The sequence below is a fragment of the Canis lupus genome, chromosome 20, assembly GCF_003254725.2.
Source record: "Canis lupus dingo isolate Sandy chromosome 20, ASM325472v2, whole genome shotgun sequence".
Lineage (NCBI taxonomy): Eukaryota > Metazoa > Chordata > Mammalia > Carnivora > Canidae > Canis > Canis lupus.
In genome coordinates, this window is record NC_064262.1 from 41,990,735 (window position 1) to 42,009,481 (window position 18,747).

Below are 18,747 nucleotides of genomic sequence, written 5' to 3' on the forward strand. Positions count from 1 at the left end.
AGTCACAGAATAAATAAATGGCTGTGATGGTTTGTACCCAGGCTTGTAAAGTTAGGTTTGTGTTCTTTCCACCATTTTTCTTGACTCCATGGTTATATTTACTTATTACTATGTTTCTTATTAGTATTTCATTTTTATGTGGTAACTTTTAATAATCCTGTGTTTCCTTTAAGTATCCTGTATATGTTGAATTTTGTATCTGTATATGTATTTATAACAATACATTTTGTTTGTTCAGTTAAACATTTACATGTAAGAGATGTTGAGCTGGAACCCATGGGTGGCTCAGTGGATGAACATATGCCTTCAGCTCAGAGCATCATCCTGGGGTCCTGGGATCTAGTTCTACATCAGGCTCCCCACAGGGAGTCTGGTTCTCCCTCTGCCTATGTCTCTGCCTCTTTCTCTGTGTCTCTCATGTACTTTAAAAAAAAAAAAAGATGTTGAATTATTTAAGCAGTTTTGTTCTTAGCTCAAATATGTAAATGAGCTTTTATTTTTATACATTAGTAGGTACTCATAAAGTGGAGGAATTACTCATTGGTTTCTTGACTGATTTTGTCTAGCTAATGAAGGAAAACTGGGAAAAGAATGACTATTTTTTTAATAGCAGTTTTCAGGCATTTGCCTTAAATAGTATCAGGTTTGTTGGAGTCTCTTAAAATAGTTACTTGTTTTTAGGCTGAATTGATTTCTGTCTTGTATGTGATTGTTATATTGTTGACATTTTTATATGGTTTACTTTCACATAGCTGACATCTTTCCTATGCTCCTTAAACAGAAAAGAAGCTCAGAAATGTTTCTGTGGGTCAGCTAACTGCCGAGGTTACCTGGGAGGAGAGAACAGAGTCAGTATCAGAGCAGCAGGAGGAAAAATGAAGAAGGAGCGATCCCGTAAGAAGGATTCAGTAAGTGTTTCATCTTTTCTTTCAACTTTTACCATAAATGTTTTAAGAAGGGAAGTAGCTTTTCTGACTGAAATTTGAAAAGTCAGACTACAGCCAGAGAAAGTCAGGATCAGATGAACTAATCAGGAAAAGTATGGTTGCTATTTTTATTTCCAGTTCATAGAAATTAGATTTAGGTATTGAGAATTATTGAAGCCATCTTATAAACACATGGGCTAATAGTTTTTTGGAGCCTGTAAAACTTCTTATCCTAAGTACAAATAAAATGTTTATCTACTAGCTTACTTAAGTCTGATCTACAGTTCTAATCTTTTCATATTGGTTTGGGTTTTTTTTGTGTGGAACTCTTAAAAGTTTACACGTGTTCCTATAATATCTGAAAATCCTCTTTGGAGTATAAAGTGAGTTTTGAGAAGTAACAGGCAACCCAGGAGTGAGAATGGAATGGTGAAAGTGGGTCTTTTCAATTACCACATTAGCACAGTAATCAGTAGCCTTTTTTCTACCCCCAGTCACCTCAGTTACTACTACTGGAGGAAGGATCTAGCTTGTTAATAAAGGGACTCCTAACTGAGACAAGGACTTCATGTTGTTTTTTAAAATTCCCTTTCCCTTTTTCTGAGGATCCCTTCACCAGAACGGTATTTCTTAGCCTCAGAACCACCTGACAGAGCCCACAGTGAAAATGCACATTTTTCGGGTCTATCCCCAGACCTATGAATCTTAGTGGAGGGTTAAGAGCAGGGGCTAGGGGGCTAAAGGGATTAGTCAGCAAATTCCCTTATGATTCTTTAGCAGTTACCTCATGCCTGGGATTTTCAGGAACTCCTACAGTAAGAATTATAAATGGCTGCAGAAATTAAGTATAAATTACTATTCAGGAGCACTTGGGTGGCTCAGTCGGTTAAGCGTCTACCTTTGGGTCAGGTCATGATCTCAGGGTGCTAGGATCGAGCCCCCTGCTCAACAAGGAACCTGCTTCTCCCTGTCATGTTCCCCCTGCTGTGTGCATGTGCATATGCTCTCTTTCTCTCTCTCAAATAAATAAAATCTTTAATAAAAAAAAGTTTAAATCACTGTTTAGATGAGATAGAAGATGTAATGGGACAAGGGGATAAAAGTATAATGGTTAAAAGGTGAGGTCAGGAAGCCCAAATTAATTGGGGAGAATTAATATGGAAAATCTGAGCTCCATAAGAAGCCATAGATAGCAAAAACTGTTGGAAAGGGCAGTTGAAAAATATAAAAGGCCTTTTAAAAAGTGCCAAAAAGGAAAGTTTCAACAAATACCTGTGTTGGTAGACCACTCAAGATGAACATGTTCATTAGAGTATTGTGTGTGCTTCAGCTCTCTTTTTGGAGAGCATATAGATTGTAATGGTGTGCCAGACACTCTGCTAAGCACTTGACACATTAACTCACGTAATTCTCACAATAAACTCTGCAGTTGGGTACAGAGATTTTTCTTATATTGTTTTGTATAGAGTTTTAGAAATGGTATGTTTATTTCTGTAATTTTTTAATTCTTTTTTTTTTAAGATATATTTATTCATGAGAGACACAGAGAGAGAGAGAGGCAGAGACACAGGCAGAGGGAGAAGCAGGCTCCATGCAGGGAGCCTGACATGGGACTTGATCCCGGATCTCCAGGATCACACTGTGGGCTGAAGGCGGCACTAAACTGCTGAGCCACCTGGGCTGCCCTAATTTTTTTATTCTTGTTCTAAAATCTGATCCACACTGATTTATATTAAACATATTTTTAACTGTTAAAAGGTTTTTCATCCTTTAAGTTTATATGTAGTCCTAGTAATGGACGCTAGTGTTCTTAAGCTTTGGCTGGTAATGTCATAGTATCTGTACATGTCTCTCTCTCTCTTTTTTTTAAAGATTTTATTTATTTATTCATGAGAGACACAGAGAGGGAGAGAGAGAAAGAGGCAGAGACACAGGCAGAGGAAGAAGCAGGCTCCATGCAGGGAGCCTGATGTGGGACTTGATCCCAGGTCTCCAGGATCAGGCCCTGGGCTGAAGGTGGCGCTAAACCACTAAGCCACCCAGGCTGCCCTGTACATGTCTCTTCTACACATGTTTCTTAAAGGCGTGTCCATGGAAGTTGAGTCCTTGGGTCAAAGCCTGTTAGCCTTCTTGACTTGCCTGTTGCAGGAAATTATTCTCTAACCTTCGTTAAGATTGCTTTCATTTTTAACTTTCATTGTTTTATAATTGATAGTTAATAGAACAGCCACAAAATAGTTATTAAACATGATTTGTGCTTAATCCACATAAAAACTTCCCTTTGGCTATTTCCTGTTCTCAAAACTTATAGAACAAGCATTTTCTAAAAACTGTATTATTGGTAGGGGGCGTCCTTAAAATATGATGGTTTTTAGGCGGCGTTATATCTCCATCATACCAATATCAGATGACTTTCTATCTGGTAAGATTCAAGAACATCCGAAGGCACTAGAGTGTAGGCATTCCTTTTCTTTGTTTGCTTGTATTTATTCTGGTAATGGTTTGTATCAGTATAGGCTTTGGTTTTTATAGACTGAATTAGGTATAACATGAATCCAGTCATCATGGGTTACTCTGGTTGTGAATTTGAAGTTATTCCAGAATGAGAATGATTTGGATAAAACTTTGCACAGATAGAGGAATGACCTAGAATGATTCTAGGTTTCTAGGAGGGTTATTTCCCCTGACTTTGGTAATGAAGTGTTGAGCTTTAGTTTTACTTAGATTGTCTCCTACTGAAATTCCCTTCTGTATACCTAGATTCTGAATTCTAGTCAGCTACAATTAGAGTCTTGGGAATACTTTTGGGTAGAGGATACCACAGAAAGGATAAAATAGCATGGTTTGTTTGTTTGTTTTTTAAAGATTTTATTTGACAGATAAAGCCAGAGAGCACAAGTTGAGGGAATGGAAATGGGAAAGGGAGAAGCAGGCTTCCCAGTGATCAGGGAGCCCAGTTGGGTTCGATCTCAGGATCCTGGGATCATGACCTAAGCGAAAGGCAGACGCTTAACCAATTGAGCCACCCAGGTCCTCTGATAGCACAGTTTAAAATATAGTTTTGCATATTTTAACTATTAAAAATATGTTAATAGAACTATAGCCTGCATCCCCCATATTAGCCCTTAATTGGCAAACATTTTTTTATTTCTTATGATTGTATTTATCTATAGCTTATCTGCTTAACAAATCTAGAAGCTCTTCCAATCAAAGGTGGTTGTCTTTTTTGGGGACGTCACAAACCAGGTAATTAATTACCTAATGTAATTACTGGCTAAATACTTAGCTGATGGAGGTATATTAAGTCCCTGTTATGTGATGATATTTGTAGTTTGTAAAGTACAAACATGGAATAGTCTGAAACTTCCCTTAGTCTCTTTTGAGTTTGTGAAACAAATTAATGATAACTAATTTACACAATAAGGATGAAAAAACACAGAGGAAACACTTGGCTTTCAACACAGAACAAACAAGTATTAATATCCAAAATATATAGAGAGCTCCTACTAATCAATAAGAAAAAAATCCAACACAAAAGAAAAATAACAGACAACATCCAGACACTTCATTAATCCAAAAAGCCTAAAAAAATTTTTTTAAATAAAAATAAAATAATTAATAAAAAAATTTAAAAATTCAAAAAGCCAATAAAAAGATGTTCCGCCTCATTAGTGATGAGGGAATATCAAAACTATCAGATGTCAGATGTCATTTATATGCTCAGACTTGATAAAAAGTCTGATAACTCATAAGAACAGGAGATCTCCTACAGTGCTGGTGGGGGTGTTAAGTGGATACAACCACTTTTGAAAACACTTTGGAGGGGTATGTGGGTGTGTCAGTCAGTTAAGTATCTGCCTTTGGCTCAGGTCATGATCTCAAGGCCCTGCTCAGCAGGGAGTCTGCTGCTCCCTCCGCCTCTGCACATGTACTTCAGCGTGCAAGAGCACTTTCTCTCGCTCTTTGTCTCTTACTCTCTCTCGCTCTTTGTCTCTCTCTCTCTCTCTCTCTCTCAAATTAATAAATACGTAAATCTTTAAATTATTTACTGAAAGTGTAAGTATGTGTATCAGGAGTCACAGCAGCATTGCTTATGTTAGAAAAAGTAGAAACAACTTAAATATCCGTTAACACTAATATAGACAAATTATAATGTAATCCTAGAATGAAAAACTAGTCATTAAAGTGAAGGAACTGTGGCTGCATGCAACAGCATGGAGGACTCCTAAAATGTAAGGATGTATGAAAAACAAGCATGACACAGAAGTTTTGTCCAGTATGATTTCCATAAAGATAAAAAATAGACAAAAGTTATAATATTTAGGAGTTTATACACAGATGGTAAACCTATTTTAAAAATCAGAGAACGAGGGATCCCTGGGTGGCGCAGCGGTTTGGCACCTGCCTTTGGCCCAGGGCGCGATCCTGGAGACCCAGGATCGAATCCCACATCGGGCTCCCGGTGCATGGAGTCTGCTTCTCCCTCTGCCTGTGTCTCTGCCTCTCTCTCTCTCTCTCTCTCTTTTTGTGTGTCTATCATAAATAAATAAAAAAAAAATTTTAAAAAAATCAGAGAACGATTTTTTTTAAAGATTTTATTTATTTGTAAGCAACAGAGAGACAGAGACATAGGCATTAGGAGAAGGCTTCCCATAGGGAGCCCAATTTCGGGACTTGAGACTCCATCCTGGAATCCCGGATCACGCCCAGAGCCAAAGACAGATGCTCAACTGCTGAGCTACCCAGGCATCCCAGAGAGAACGATTTTTTTAAAAATTAGGAGATGTCTCAAGAGCAAAGAGGAGGTATTATAACCAGGGGAGGGCAGATGGGACCCTTCCTGAATGCTGGCAGTGTTGGCATCCCTCTGCCCCTTTTTTTTCACCTGCATGTTGATTGCATGGATATTGCTCACCTGTTTGTTAATCATTTACATGCTTTTCTTTATATTTCATCAGAAAGTATTACAAATTCTGCTGAGCCATTAAAGATAGTTCATAGGGATCCCTGGGTGGCGCAGCAGTTTGGCGCCTGCCTTTGGCCCAGGGCGCGATCCTGGAGACCCGGGATCGAATCCCACATCGGGCTCCTGGTGCGTGGAGCCTGCTTCTCCCTCTGCCTGTGTCTCTGCCTCTCTCTCTTTCTCTTGTGTGACTATCATAAATAAATAAAAATTAAAAAAAAAAATAAAGATAGTTCATGGCTGAAATACTAAAGTACTAAAAAAGAGAGTAAATAATTTCTTAGACTGATTAAGTACGTAACAGTAAATTTCTAAGTGCTATAGAATTATGCATATATATAAATGTTCGCTTATCAATAATTTATTAAAATATACCTTAATACTTTTATGTTGACTTTTAGTTACTTCAAATCCTTTCTGGAAGGTGGTGACCCATAAATTAAGATAAATACTTGTACTAAATGTAAATGAATGAAGGCATCCGTTGGTTTCCTGGCTCCCTTCTTCCCACGTATCCTAGGAGTTATTAATCCCACAATTCACAATTGTCCACTTGAGCACCCAAAATTATGGAAGCTGTATTATACTTGGGATTGGCATGATAATCTTTATGTATGTTATGGCCATCGAGCTTATAATTGTAGTGGGAATGTTCAAAGGTTATTCACCTTCTGTATTGTGTTTGCAAAATTTTGTTATTTTTACTTCAGCTTCTATGTTTTTGTTGTTTATTTCCCTAAGAATGCTACTGTTTTTATATACCAGCAGAGCTTTATATACTCTAGTATCTATTGAATGAATGTCTATTAAATGAAAAGGAACTCAGTTTTATCTCTTATATGTTCAGAGTTAGAGAATCTTTTCCTGCCTAATTATGAAAAGAAGTCTTTTCCGCCTCTCCCTCCCTCTCTCTCTCTCTCTCCTTTTTTTTATCTCTCTCTTTTTTTAAAGATTGATTGATTGATTGATTGGAAGGGGATGGACAGAGGGGGATGGAGAGGGACAAAGCAGACTGTGCTGAGTGTAGAGCGCCATGCAGGGTCAGTCTCGTGACCTGAGATCATGACCTGAGCTGAAATCAAGAATCTGTAGAGGCCTAACTGAGCCACGCAGGTACCCCAGAAAACCTCATCTCCTAACCCAGTAGTATTTGTATTTTGAAACAGTCCAAAGTGAGGTTCTGGCTGGTACATTTGGGGGGAAGGTGGAATTTTAAAGCCCTTGGTCTTTCCTATTCTAATCCTCTAGTATTTGAGACAGGAAGTTACACATTTAGGATATGCAGGGAAACAACATCTTCGAGGAAATTATGTTGGGTTAATATCTAAATTGGTTTTTCTGTATATGTTCTTAATCTATATAAAACATAAGAAATGATACTGGAAATTAAAAAGAAATGAACCTTAAATGTACATTTTAGAAGGGAAAAAATGAGTTTACATTTCTTCAGCTTCTTGCAAGTAGCATTTCATGTTTTCATATTTTTGTTCTTTACTGTTAGGTGAGTTTTGTGGTTTAATATAAAATAGAAATGTTCAGTGCCTTGCCTAAAATTATCTTGAGATGATAAAAAGTTAAGTAACAGAAAATTTCCTTAAGATTCTTGTCTTTCTGGGATGCCTGGGTGGCTCAGTGGTTGAGCGTCTCCCTTTGGTCTTCCTTTGGCTCAGGGCGTGAGTCCCACATCGGGCTCCCTGCATGAAGCCTGCTTCTCCCTCTGCCTGTGTCTCTGCCTCTCTCTCTTTATCTCTTATGAATAAATGAATAAACGTCTTTAAAAAAAAGATTCTTTCAGATTTCCTTTCCTCTAATTTATTATCAGCGCATTTTAGACTTACATCATTTCAGGCCATGTTGGTTTAATGCTGTCTTTATCTCTTCTCTTTTGGTTGCTATCTTGTGTATATTTTATTCTGTTATTGCCACACTAATGCCACTCTCAAATTCCATTTTGATCAGATTATTCCCCATTTTCGATTCAGTAATAGCGCTCTCTTGCTCAATCACATCAAATCTAGATTCTTATACATATCACCTCCAAGATCTTCTGATCTAACACCAGCCTTTCTTTTGATGAGGTTTTTCTCACTTCCTTACCATACCTTATCCACTCCAGCCAGGCCAAGCGAGGCACTGTCAGAATTTTCCATTTCCCTGTGTTTAAGATTTTCCCTTTACCCTCTCCCTCCAGTATCTTACCTATTATTAACTCTGTTTCTGTGAATTCACTTCTGGTGACTTATTCTAACTCCCTTCCTTCTTAGTTTTTAAGCATTTACAGTTAATGTTAATGCTTCATTGTTTGTTTTCATATGAATTATTTTTATCTCCCGAATAGTAAGTTCTTAAGGCATCCCCAATAGTAAGTTCTGTAAGACATCTTTATATCTTTTATAACATAGCTGGAAAACAACCACTGGTAGATTTTTTTGTTGTTGTTTCCCCATTATTTAAATGTGATATTTGAAACATCCAGAGTATATATGTAAAAGTTATAAGGAATAATTATAAAAGAACCACTTGTGAGCACTTCTCTACTTCCAGCGCCCTGCTTAGCCCCAGAGGATACCACTGTTCTGAATTTTGTTTTACATCCATTGCCTTTTTAAAATTGAGTTTTCAGACCTGCACCTATGAAAATTTTGTTTTTGAGTTTTATAAAAACAGAGTCATACAGTATGTAATCTTCTGGAATTTTTTTCTTGTAATAATATAAGTTGATGAATGTTGTTGCATTTGGCTGCTTCTTGATTCCTTTCACTGTGGTATAATAATCCATTGTATGCAAATGCTAGTTTATACAACCTGGTTACAGATGTTAGTGTTTTTTTGCTATTATAATGGTCATTCAATAATGAACATTGTTATAATTCTGTGAGTACACATGTGTAGAAGTTTCTCTGGGGTTTATTCTTAGGTGTGCAATGGTAGGCATACGGGATACAAATATTTTATTTTTGAAGCCAGTGGTTTTTTTTTTTTTTTTTTTTTCCTGGCATACTTCTCATGTAATACTAATTTGTTGTCTCCTATAAAGGCAGATTTTTGTTTATTTTGGTTCATTGCAATGACTTTCGCACCTGAGATTATAACTGACATATAATAAATACTTGGTAAATATTTGATGAGTGAATGAAATGCTTTTCAAATTGATCATACCACTTATTACGTTCATTAACAGTATATAAAGTTCCTTTTGATCCACATCTTTGCCTGGACTTGATATTATCAGACTTCATTTTTCCCTAGATTAATCTAGTAAATGTGACATGGTTTCTTACTTTGGGTCTAACTCTGTTTTCCTTATTACTGGCAAGGTTGAACATCTTTTTAGGTGGTTTAATTCTTAGATTAGTGGCGTGTTTGTGGTTTTTTAACCAGATGTATTTCTTTGCTATGGCAGGTAGATGGGGAGCTAGAAGCTCTGATGGAGAATGGTGAGGGTCTCTCTGATAAAAACCAGGTGCTCAGCTTATCCCGGCTAATGGTTAGAATTGAAACTTTGGAACAGAAACTTACGTGTCTTGAACTTATACAGGTGAGCTCTTTGATGTTAATTTATTTTTGATTTCTGAATTTGAGGTGGGGCATTGAAAGTACAATCTAGAATGATGATGACAGAAGGTTACTTCTGAGGAGAGTTACTCTTATTTTTAAAATGGTTTGTGAATTCTATATGACTTTGAAAGTTTGTACTCTTAAAAATATCTTAAGAGTTCAGCATTATTTAATCTGTTAGTAGATCTTGTTTGTATTTCTAGTCAAAGAACACTGTGGGATTTTTCTGTGTAATAATTCATGACATTTGATACAGTCCTCCTCCTTTGATTATTAGTATCCCAAGGCTATTTTTACCACATGGTCTTGAAGCAAGGAATTTTTTTTTTTTCTTTTGAAGCAAGGAATTTTAAGAGCAATTTCATTTACTCCAGTTTATTAAGTATGCCACAAGAAGTTGAACAATAAAAATGAATGATTTAAAAGAAAATGAAGAGAAAAACGCCTTTTGAACAAGCATCTGAAAGGAAGAGAGAAATGAAAATGATTTAGACTAATTGTTACAGTTTTAGCTTTTTCAGTAAGAATGCTGAATGTAATTTGGTTCTTAGTCCTTCAGAATTGAATTTCTTTTTTTTTTTTTTTTTTTATTTATTTTTTTTTTTTCAGAATTGAATTTCATTGTAAATGACACATTGATATTTATATGTTATTCTGTAAAATCTGTTTACATAAAGACCAAATTGACTGAATGCAACTTAGGTATCAAAAAAGATTATAATCTTTTACTTTAAAGCATTTATTAAAAAAAAAATAAAGCATTTATTATTTGTATCTTTTAGTTGCATTAATCACAATAGTTTCTAAGTGTTTTGTGAATATAAACAAACTTTTTATTCCCCTTTGTTGACCCTTTTTAATGCTCTGTCTGGTATTGCCCACCCGACCCCCACCCCGATATCCTGCATCCTGCTTCCCTTCCTGCATGGAAGAATACACATTCACAATCTTGCCTGAAGTCTTTTCTGGAACGTCATGGGCTCTCATTGTTATGGATCTGGATGGCAGAACTAGGTGATGGCCGGGAAAGTAACCAGAAGCTTCAGGAAGAGGTTAGTCAGTTCATATTCAACTTGCTTATTTCCTAAAACTGCTATATAGATTGCTTAGGTTGAGTGATAGTATCAGTAATAATGAATTTAGCACTATGTTTACCACTATTAAATAAATATTATCATCTTGGTATCCTTCCTGTAACTATAACTTTTTACATACACCTTGCTAGTAGCAAGTTTGCCCCATGGTTTTTCCTTTTGTGTCCCTATAGTTGATACTGCATAGTTGGGAATTTAAGAGCAAAATATCCTATCATAGTTAAGTGAAAGATCCAGTTTGTTGCTAAAGCCATAGTTTTAAACAGATAGGAAACTTATATTCTGGGACTCTAAAAAATTAGTGAAGAGCCAAATTCTGGAATGGCAAGAGTAAGAATGTTTTTGAGGAGTCAGTAAGTGTTTTAAAGATCTAAATTAAATGTTCATTGGCAGTGTTGTTAGTGGAGTTGTGATATTTATACCTTCTCATGAAATTATTTTTAAACCTAGTTTAAATGTACTTCTTTTTGATCATAGTTTCTGATATACCAAAGGCATTTAATCACTTCTAAAAATAAAAATAAAAATGGGAATGAGCAAATAAGTGGTTGTCTTGCCTCCATTCTTCTCGCAGGAGATTTGTCAATAAGTAGAAGTTGAGGAAGACCTGGGATTTCTCCCTCCCTTTTTTGTAAGGGTCTTCTTGGCTTTATTAAATGATTTATGAATTTAGCAGCATCTCATCTAGGAAATAGAAGGGAACAACCTACCTTGGAGTTTCTGTAGAACTGCATTAGGGAGTACTTTGGAAGAAATTCTTGGATTTCAGAGTGGAGGGGTGGTTATCTCTGAAGAAAAGTCTTTTTTGTTAGCTGTTTCTCAGAGGCTAAAAGAGGTAAGTACTATCTGCATTTTTTGTGGGTAAAACATCATTTAAATATAGGTTGTTGCATAGTTCCCAAGCTTATATCGCAGTCACTTAGAAAACTTTTTAGAAAAACATAGCCAGGATGAGGCCCACTACTATATATATTTTAAAAATTACACAGGTTTGAGAACTACCAGTAGAGGTTATTAATTGGTCCTATTTGATCTTGTGAGCAGTTACTTTCTCCACATCTTATTTTTGCTGGTCAGTCTTTAAAAAGTTTTCCTTCCTTTCTAGAGGAAAATAATATTATGACATTTAAATCCTTCTGTAGTTATAGGGACTTAGGTCTTAAGACTTTTAAGAAAACCCACTGCTCTTACAGGAATGATCTGAGTCCCAACCAGAGACTTGAAAAGTCAACTCTGTAAAGTGATGTGATTATTTTTTTTTATTTTGTTTAATCAGATTATAAAGACTTTGGAACACTTACCCATTCCTACTAAAAATATGTTGGAAGAAAGCAAAGTACTTCCAATTATTCAACGCTGGTCTCAGACCAAAACTGCCATTCCTCAGTTGAGTGAAGGAGATGGGTATTCAAGTGAGAATACGTCACGTGCTCACACACCACTCAACACACCTGATCCTTCCACCAAGCTGAGCACAGAAGCTGACACAGACACCCCCAAGAAGCTCATGTTTCGCAGACTTAAAATTATAAGTGAAAATAGCATGGACAGTGCAATCTCTGATGCTACCAGTGAGCTGGAAGGCAAAGATGGCAAGGAGGACCTTGACCAGTTAGAAAACGTCCCTATAGAGGAAGAGGAAGAGTTACAGTCACAACAGCTACTCACACAACAGCTACCTGAATCTAAAGTTGAGAGTGAAATCACTGTGGAAGCCAGTAAGCTACCCACAACTGAACCAGAGGCTGACACTGAAATAGAGCCCAAAGAGGGCAATGGCACGAAACTGGAAGAAACCATTGCTGAGGAAACCCCATCCCAAGATGAAGAGGAGGGTGTATCTGATGTGGAGAGTGAGAGGAGCCAGGAACAGCCAGATAAAACAGTAGATATAAGTGATTTGGCCACCAAGCTCCTGGATAGTTGGAAAGACCTAAAGGTAAGAAAACATTTTTGTTTTAACCTGAATTACTCAGGTCTAGAGTTCAACGAATCTTAAGTTGAATTACCTACTTTCCTAACTATACATGTATTTGAAAAATGGAATACCATCTCTCTTACTGACAGCTGATTATAAATGTCTCAAACATCTTTTAAACTTTGGCAAGAGATATAGCAGCCAAACTAATACACAGATGTCCCCTTTTCTTCATTTAGAAAAGCATATCACGGCAGTGAATTTAGTTATTCAAGTGCTCTTTACATTAAAAACAAAAACAAATCCTTTGAATAACGTATGATTCTACATTTGAAAATTCTTTTTTTTTTTTTTTTTTTTAAGATTTTATTTATTTAATCATGAGAGACACAGAGAAAGAGTCAGAGACACAGGCAGAGGGAGAAGCAGGCTTCCTGAAGGGAGCCCAATGCAGGACTCGATCCCAGGACCCTGGGATCATGACCTGAGCCAAAGGCAGAGGACCCAGGTGCCCATACATTTAAAAAGTTTTTGTAAGATTCTATGTAAGAAAAAGAATCTTGAAATTAATTGGAAATTTGTATTAGATTAACTAGAAATTAAAATTAAAAATTAATCGGAAAACCAAGGATTTGGTTTAATTTAGCAACTTCTCATCAAAAATGATTGCACATAAATTTCTATTCTAGTAAAACAACTTTATATGGAGCTAGTTGATATTCAGTTCCATTACTGTTTTTGAAATAGGCTTGCCTTTAAATGCCTATTTCTTTGGATAAAAGATGTTATCTAGAGGAAAAATAGATATGGAACCCTTATGCTTAATACATGCATAATCTCTTGTTAATGTAGCAATATGTGCAGGGTGTGCTTTGCAGAAAACCCAGGCTGGGTCTTAGATAAACACAGGAGTGAATAACAGGATGAGCCTAGGAAAGAGGTAATACATTTCGATTCTAAGTATTCTGGATCTGGGATTCAGGTCTTGAGGACTCTGTGGGAACAGGTTACTTCCTAGCTTCTATTTTTCTGTTCCTCTCTTCTGCCAGAAGTGAAGGAGCCAGATAAACCAGCAGTACAGGTTTATTTGCAGCAAGATGGACATCTGAATCCTCCTTGTCCCCAATTATGACTACAAAGCACACTCATTAGATCCTGTGATTTGACCCCTATGGAACTGGCCTCACACTGAGCAAAATGAGTAGTTGGTTGGTTGTTCACTGTACTTACTTTTGGTATTTGTAATTTGCTGTTGAGACCCTTCTTTAAGTAGTGTGTGGTTTCAGCTCTCGTTGACCTATTTGAGCTCCTACTCATACTATTCTTTCACCACTTACAGTTTATCATGAACTCAACCTTATTAAACCTTATGAAATCCTTCCTTTTTATAAACTTTAATAAAAGAAAGGATTCATAGTAAATCCGGTTATGATACAACATGGGAACTACAGGAACCAGAATTCCAGTTAATTGAAAGAGATGCTGGGGACGATCACTTGGGTGAACCTTCATTTAAGGCCTGCTTTGTAAGGGCTCAGGAGTCTGGAAGAAGTCCCTCTTGTGTTTGGAGACTGCTAGTAGAGCCTGTACCACAACTGGCTTCTTAAGGAAGATGGGAATGGAGACATGTACACGAGTGGACATAGAGCCTTACACACGTTGTTTTATAGAGCAAGAGGGGGGGGGGCAGATCTAGTAGTTCACTTTTGCCTGCTACGTCTCTGGTTGACATTTTTAAAAATGAGACATAGTTATGATTTCTTAAAAACCTGTCTCTTAAAATCTGGAAAAAGTAAATACTTTATTTCTCTATAGTTTTTTTTATTGTAATGGTAGTGGTTTAAATTACTCTCTGAGATATTCTTAATTAGCTAAACTGATCAATTATGCTCACAGTTGAGATATTTTTGAGTCCTACAAAATTATTTCTTCCCCTGCTTGTTGTCCTCCCTCCTCCTATCTGAAAGATCAAAGCAGTTGCATAGTACTATGTAGTTTGATGATCCTCTTGACTTGAGGTTTAAAATTTTATTCATATTTAAAATATATCCTTCTTAACCTCCATACTTTGGATTTATCCTAATTCTTAGCATCAAGGAAGCCATTAAATAAGATTTTCCTTCTTCAAACTTTAGTTTGCTCTGGAATCATTACCCATCTAGAATTGCATTACTGAGAAATGTAACTTGACTGAATTCTGATGTTTTGTTACACATTGGTGCTGGGGCTCTTAATTCATCTGTCATTCTAATTAACATTTGTCATGGTTCTAATTCCAAAACTCTGATTGTGGTTGTCCTTAAATAAAATATTTTAGCTAGCATCTAACCAGAACACTGAAATCAGAACCCATAATATGAACATGTTTTAGGTGAACATGTGGACTTGATGTGATTATTGTATACTCCTACTATCCCGGCATTGAAAGAGTTAACTACTTCTGTCTGACTTCCACCTATGTGTTCAAGTAGACGTTAGCAGAAAAGAAAATGTCTTACTCATCCAACCTTTATTAAGCACCTGTTGCCAAGCATTGTTTTAGTTTCTGATGTTAATTCTGAGATCATACTAAAAAAACATTGATCTAAGATGGTGGTTATGTTAGCCACTTCAAGCTTCCCTGACCTTCTGGGGCCACTTTAACATTGTTGGACATGTGTTCCACCTGGCCTTTCTACATACTGGATGAAGTGAAGAATTGAAAGAGGTTGCTTCAGATCCTTAATCTTGATTTTACTGTGAAGGCAGACCATAGGGATCATCAGTAAATGAGAGAGGGTGGGAGGGAAGGGAATGAAGCTTCATGAATTACTCTTTGTCCTCCCAGATCTGATGATGATCCCCCTTGTAACTTGAACCATTTCCATCTAGCTTCTCAGGGCAGCAAGGAGCTTGTTAACATCACCAGCTGACCATGTGTCTCCTTTTCTCAACTCCATTTTCAACTTCGTGCTGAAGAAAAACAAGAACCTAGCGTGCATTCTGTGAAGAAACAGGAAGATGGTTGGGAAGTTGGATGATGCATGAAAAATATAATAGGTGAAAAGAGGACAGAGGTGGTTAACTCACTGGCGCCGGCGTTATTTTGGTGCGTCCATTGCCGACAATGGATGTCGTTCTGGGAAAATCCCGACTCCTGGCGAGAAAGGATTAAGTGAGCTACTTTTTCTATACCTCTATACACAGGACTGCTGCCTTGGCTTCACAGGGCTTACACATTTTGACTCCTAAAGTAGACCTCAACAGGAAACATCTCCTGACACATTGCTACACATAAGTGTGTATTCATTTTCACATGCAAATTTGCCAGGCTACATTTTCGGCAGGGACATGTACATATATTTCTGTTTGCAAAAGGAATTATTGTACATCACCCCTCATGCTGAAAATCTACCCTAGACTTCACAGGGCAAAACAGCTGGTTGTAAGTGGTGATTAATTATAATTTGACTGGAAAAGTCTTCATTTGGATCATGAGAAGAGGTAAGGTTCCCGTGAATTTGGCAGTTTTCGTTTCAGTTCAATACCCAGTAGACTGTGATGGCTAGTGATTCCAGAGCCTCTCTTTTAAATACTTAGATTATAGGATGTGCATCTCTCTGGAGATTTCTCTGCAGAGAAATCTGGGTAGATACAGTTATACTTGGATTAGGTGATTTAGGGGCAACATTCTGTACATGTGATAAGTAGGACTATTTTTTTTTTTTTTTTAGGACTATTCTTTAATGGTATTCTTATTCTTATCTTTTCCATGTTTATCTCAAGACGTTTTCTTTAATTCGACAAACATATTATTTGCCTGGACAGTTAAGTGTTAAAGTCTTTATAGAAAGTTTAAAGAAAACACAGTTACCCAACTGAAGTTTTGAGTCACTACATGAGTTTTGGTCTGTAACCAATACTGTATGTGGAATATGCTATGCAACATTTCAAAATGAAATTATGTGCCCTGGATTTCTGTGATAAATTTCCAAATCCTTCATTGAGATGATTCTGTATCCATAAGGATCAATATTATCCTTTTCTTTAAAATTCAGAATTGCCCCTAAAATTGGTCTCAAATACTGCTGTGTTGAAATTTTTTTTTTTTAATAAGTATCAGACTTGGTAAAAGATAAACCTCATCTACAACTTACTGGTAGTCCCTTTTGTTATTATCAGATAACTCCTTTCATCTAAATAGGGACCACATCTGCCCCATTGCTTGTTTTTGTAAAGTTTTTTGGGAACAGAACCATATTCATTCGTTTACAGAATGTCTGGCTGCTTCTGCACTGCAAGGGTAGAGTTGAGTAGTTGCTTCAGAGTCTGAATGGCCAGCAAAGCCTTAAGATATTTACTGTCTTGTCCTTCACAGAAAAAGTTTGCCAGTAATTGATCTAAATGGTAAAGTTCAGATGCTGGCTGCTTCAAACAGTCTGATTTTGAGTGAAGTCTTTTTGACACTTTATTCTTTTAGATGTGCTCTTAATTTGTTTCCCTAAGGACATAATGATCATGTTTCAATAGCTCATGAAGTTTAAAAAAAAAAAAAAAATTCATGAGAGACATAGGCAGAAGGAAAAGTAGGCTCCCCCCAGGATCCTGGGATCATGACCTGCGCCAAAGGCAGATGCTCAACCACTGAGCCACTCAGGTGTCTTGGAAAAGCTACTTTAAATAATTTGGATGTAAGACTGAGAAGTGGGAGAGGATATCCATGATAGAACTGCTGGGGTAGAAAAGACCTTTAAGGAGGAATGTTGTTTTTTCCCCTCAGGACCATGATCAGGTTAGTTGGAAACTTAAGGATTTTTTGAATATAAATAAATTGGTATAATCTAGTCTTATATGTAACCATAATAAAAATATGTTAAGTTTTTCTTCTTAATACTGTTATGTTAACTCTTACTTCTGAGGTAATTCCAGACTTATAGGAAAACTGCAAGAATACTATTTTGTGCATTCTGCATGTGATACATTCTAGTGACAAACACAGAAAAAAGCTCAAAGTTCCTCTTATCCCTTCACCCAGATGCCCCAAAGTTAACATTTTACCAAATTTGCTTAGTCATTTTCTCTTAATTTTTTTTTAACTTTGAAGGAGTAAGTTACAGATATGATGCCTATTGCCCCTAAGATATTTTAGTATATATTTGGTAAAAACAAGGACATTCTTCTGTATGACTGCAGTATATTTATCAAACCCAGCAAGGTACAATGACCTAATACTGTTGATTATCTGAGCAGCAGATCTCATTCAGATTTTGCCAGTTATACACATAATGTCCTCTATAGGAAAAAAAAAGTCTGGTGTAGAATCTGAGCTAAGTGTTACATTGAGTTGTATCTCATTAGTATCCTTTAATCTGGAATAATTCCTCAGTCTTTCTTTGCCTTTTATAAACTTCCAGTTTTTAAAATATTTTTGAAGTTATTAAAATTTTCCTCAGTTTGGGCTTGTCTGAAGTTTTCTTTTGGATTCAGGTTATACATTTTGTCAAGATTATTAGTGTCCTTTATTTGATGGTGATTTGTCCTGTTATTGGTATCACCAAGTTTGATCACTTGGTTATGGAGGTATCTGCCAGGTTTTTCTGCTGTAAAGTTACTGTTGTCTCCTTACAATTAAAAAGTGTCATAGGGGTTCCTGGGTGGCTCAGTGGTTGGGTTGGCAGGGACATGTACATATATTTGCCTTTGCCTCAAGTGGTGATCCTGGGGTCCTGGGATCGAGTCCTGCATCAGGTTCCCCACAGGGAACCTGCTTCTCCCTCTGCCTCTCTCTCTCTCTCTGTGTCTCATGAATGAATGAAGTCTTTAAAATAAAAATCATAGAGGAGCACCTTTGGACATATGAAAATACTCTGTTTTTTATCAATTTATTTATTCGTTTTAACATCTGGCAAATTTGCCTGAATCACTAACGATTATGGTTGCCAAGTGGTGATTTTCTAATCCATCATTCCTTTTACTTGTGTGTTTTGGTTGACCTTCTTGTAAGCAAGAGCTTTCCCTGCTTTCTCATGTAGTTCTGTATTCATTGATTAATATCACTTTAGACTCTTGGATTCTTGAGGTTCATGGTTCTTAGTTTTTTGTGTTTTTTTGTGTTTTTTTTTTTTCTATTTTACTTTTCTATTAGACATTCTTCCAAAAACATTATTTTACCCTGTATTTTACTGAGTTATTAGGTATTATATTAGCATTAGAAAAACTCGGAAGGGGGGTACCTGCTTGGCTGGGTTGGTTGGGCGTCTGCCTTCAGCTCAGGTTATGATCCCAGGGTCCTGGGATTGAGTCCCACTT

The 18,747-nt window shown here is 36.6% G+C and overlaps 1 protein-coding gene across 10 annotated transcripts in view; it reads left to right on the plus strand.

Annotated features, from left to right (window-relative positions):
* Positions 1-18,747, plus strand: part of SETD2 (SET domain containing 2, histone lysine methyltransferase) — a 125,261-nt gene that overhangs the window by 50,701 nt on the left and 55,813 nt on the right. For 5 of the 10 annotated variants that reach the window (XR_003140981.3, XR_003140982.3, XM_049098041.1 and 2 more), the window contains exons 9-12: positions 782-908; positions 9,293-9,427; positions 10,380-10,499; positions 11,818-12,480. Coding sequence is in view for 3 of the 10 variants with exons in the window: in XM_049098041.1 (XP_048953998.1) it covers positions 782-908; positions 9,293-9,427; positions 10,380-10,499; positions 11,818-12,480 (1,045 nt within the window). In the remaining 7 variants the exon portion in view is untranslated. Of the gene's footprint in view, positions 1-781; positions 909-9,292; positions 9,428-10,379; positions 10,500-11,817; positions 12,481-15,330; positions 15,614-18,747 lie in introns of all 10 variants that reach the window. The other 5 variants (XR_007404257.1, XR_007404258.1, XR_007404259.1 and 2 more) reach the window with 3 other exon arrangements.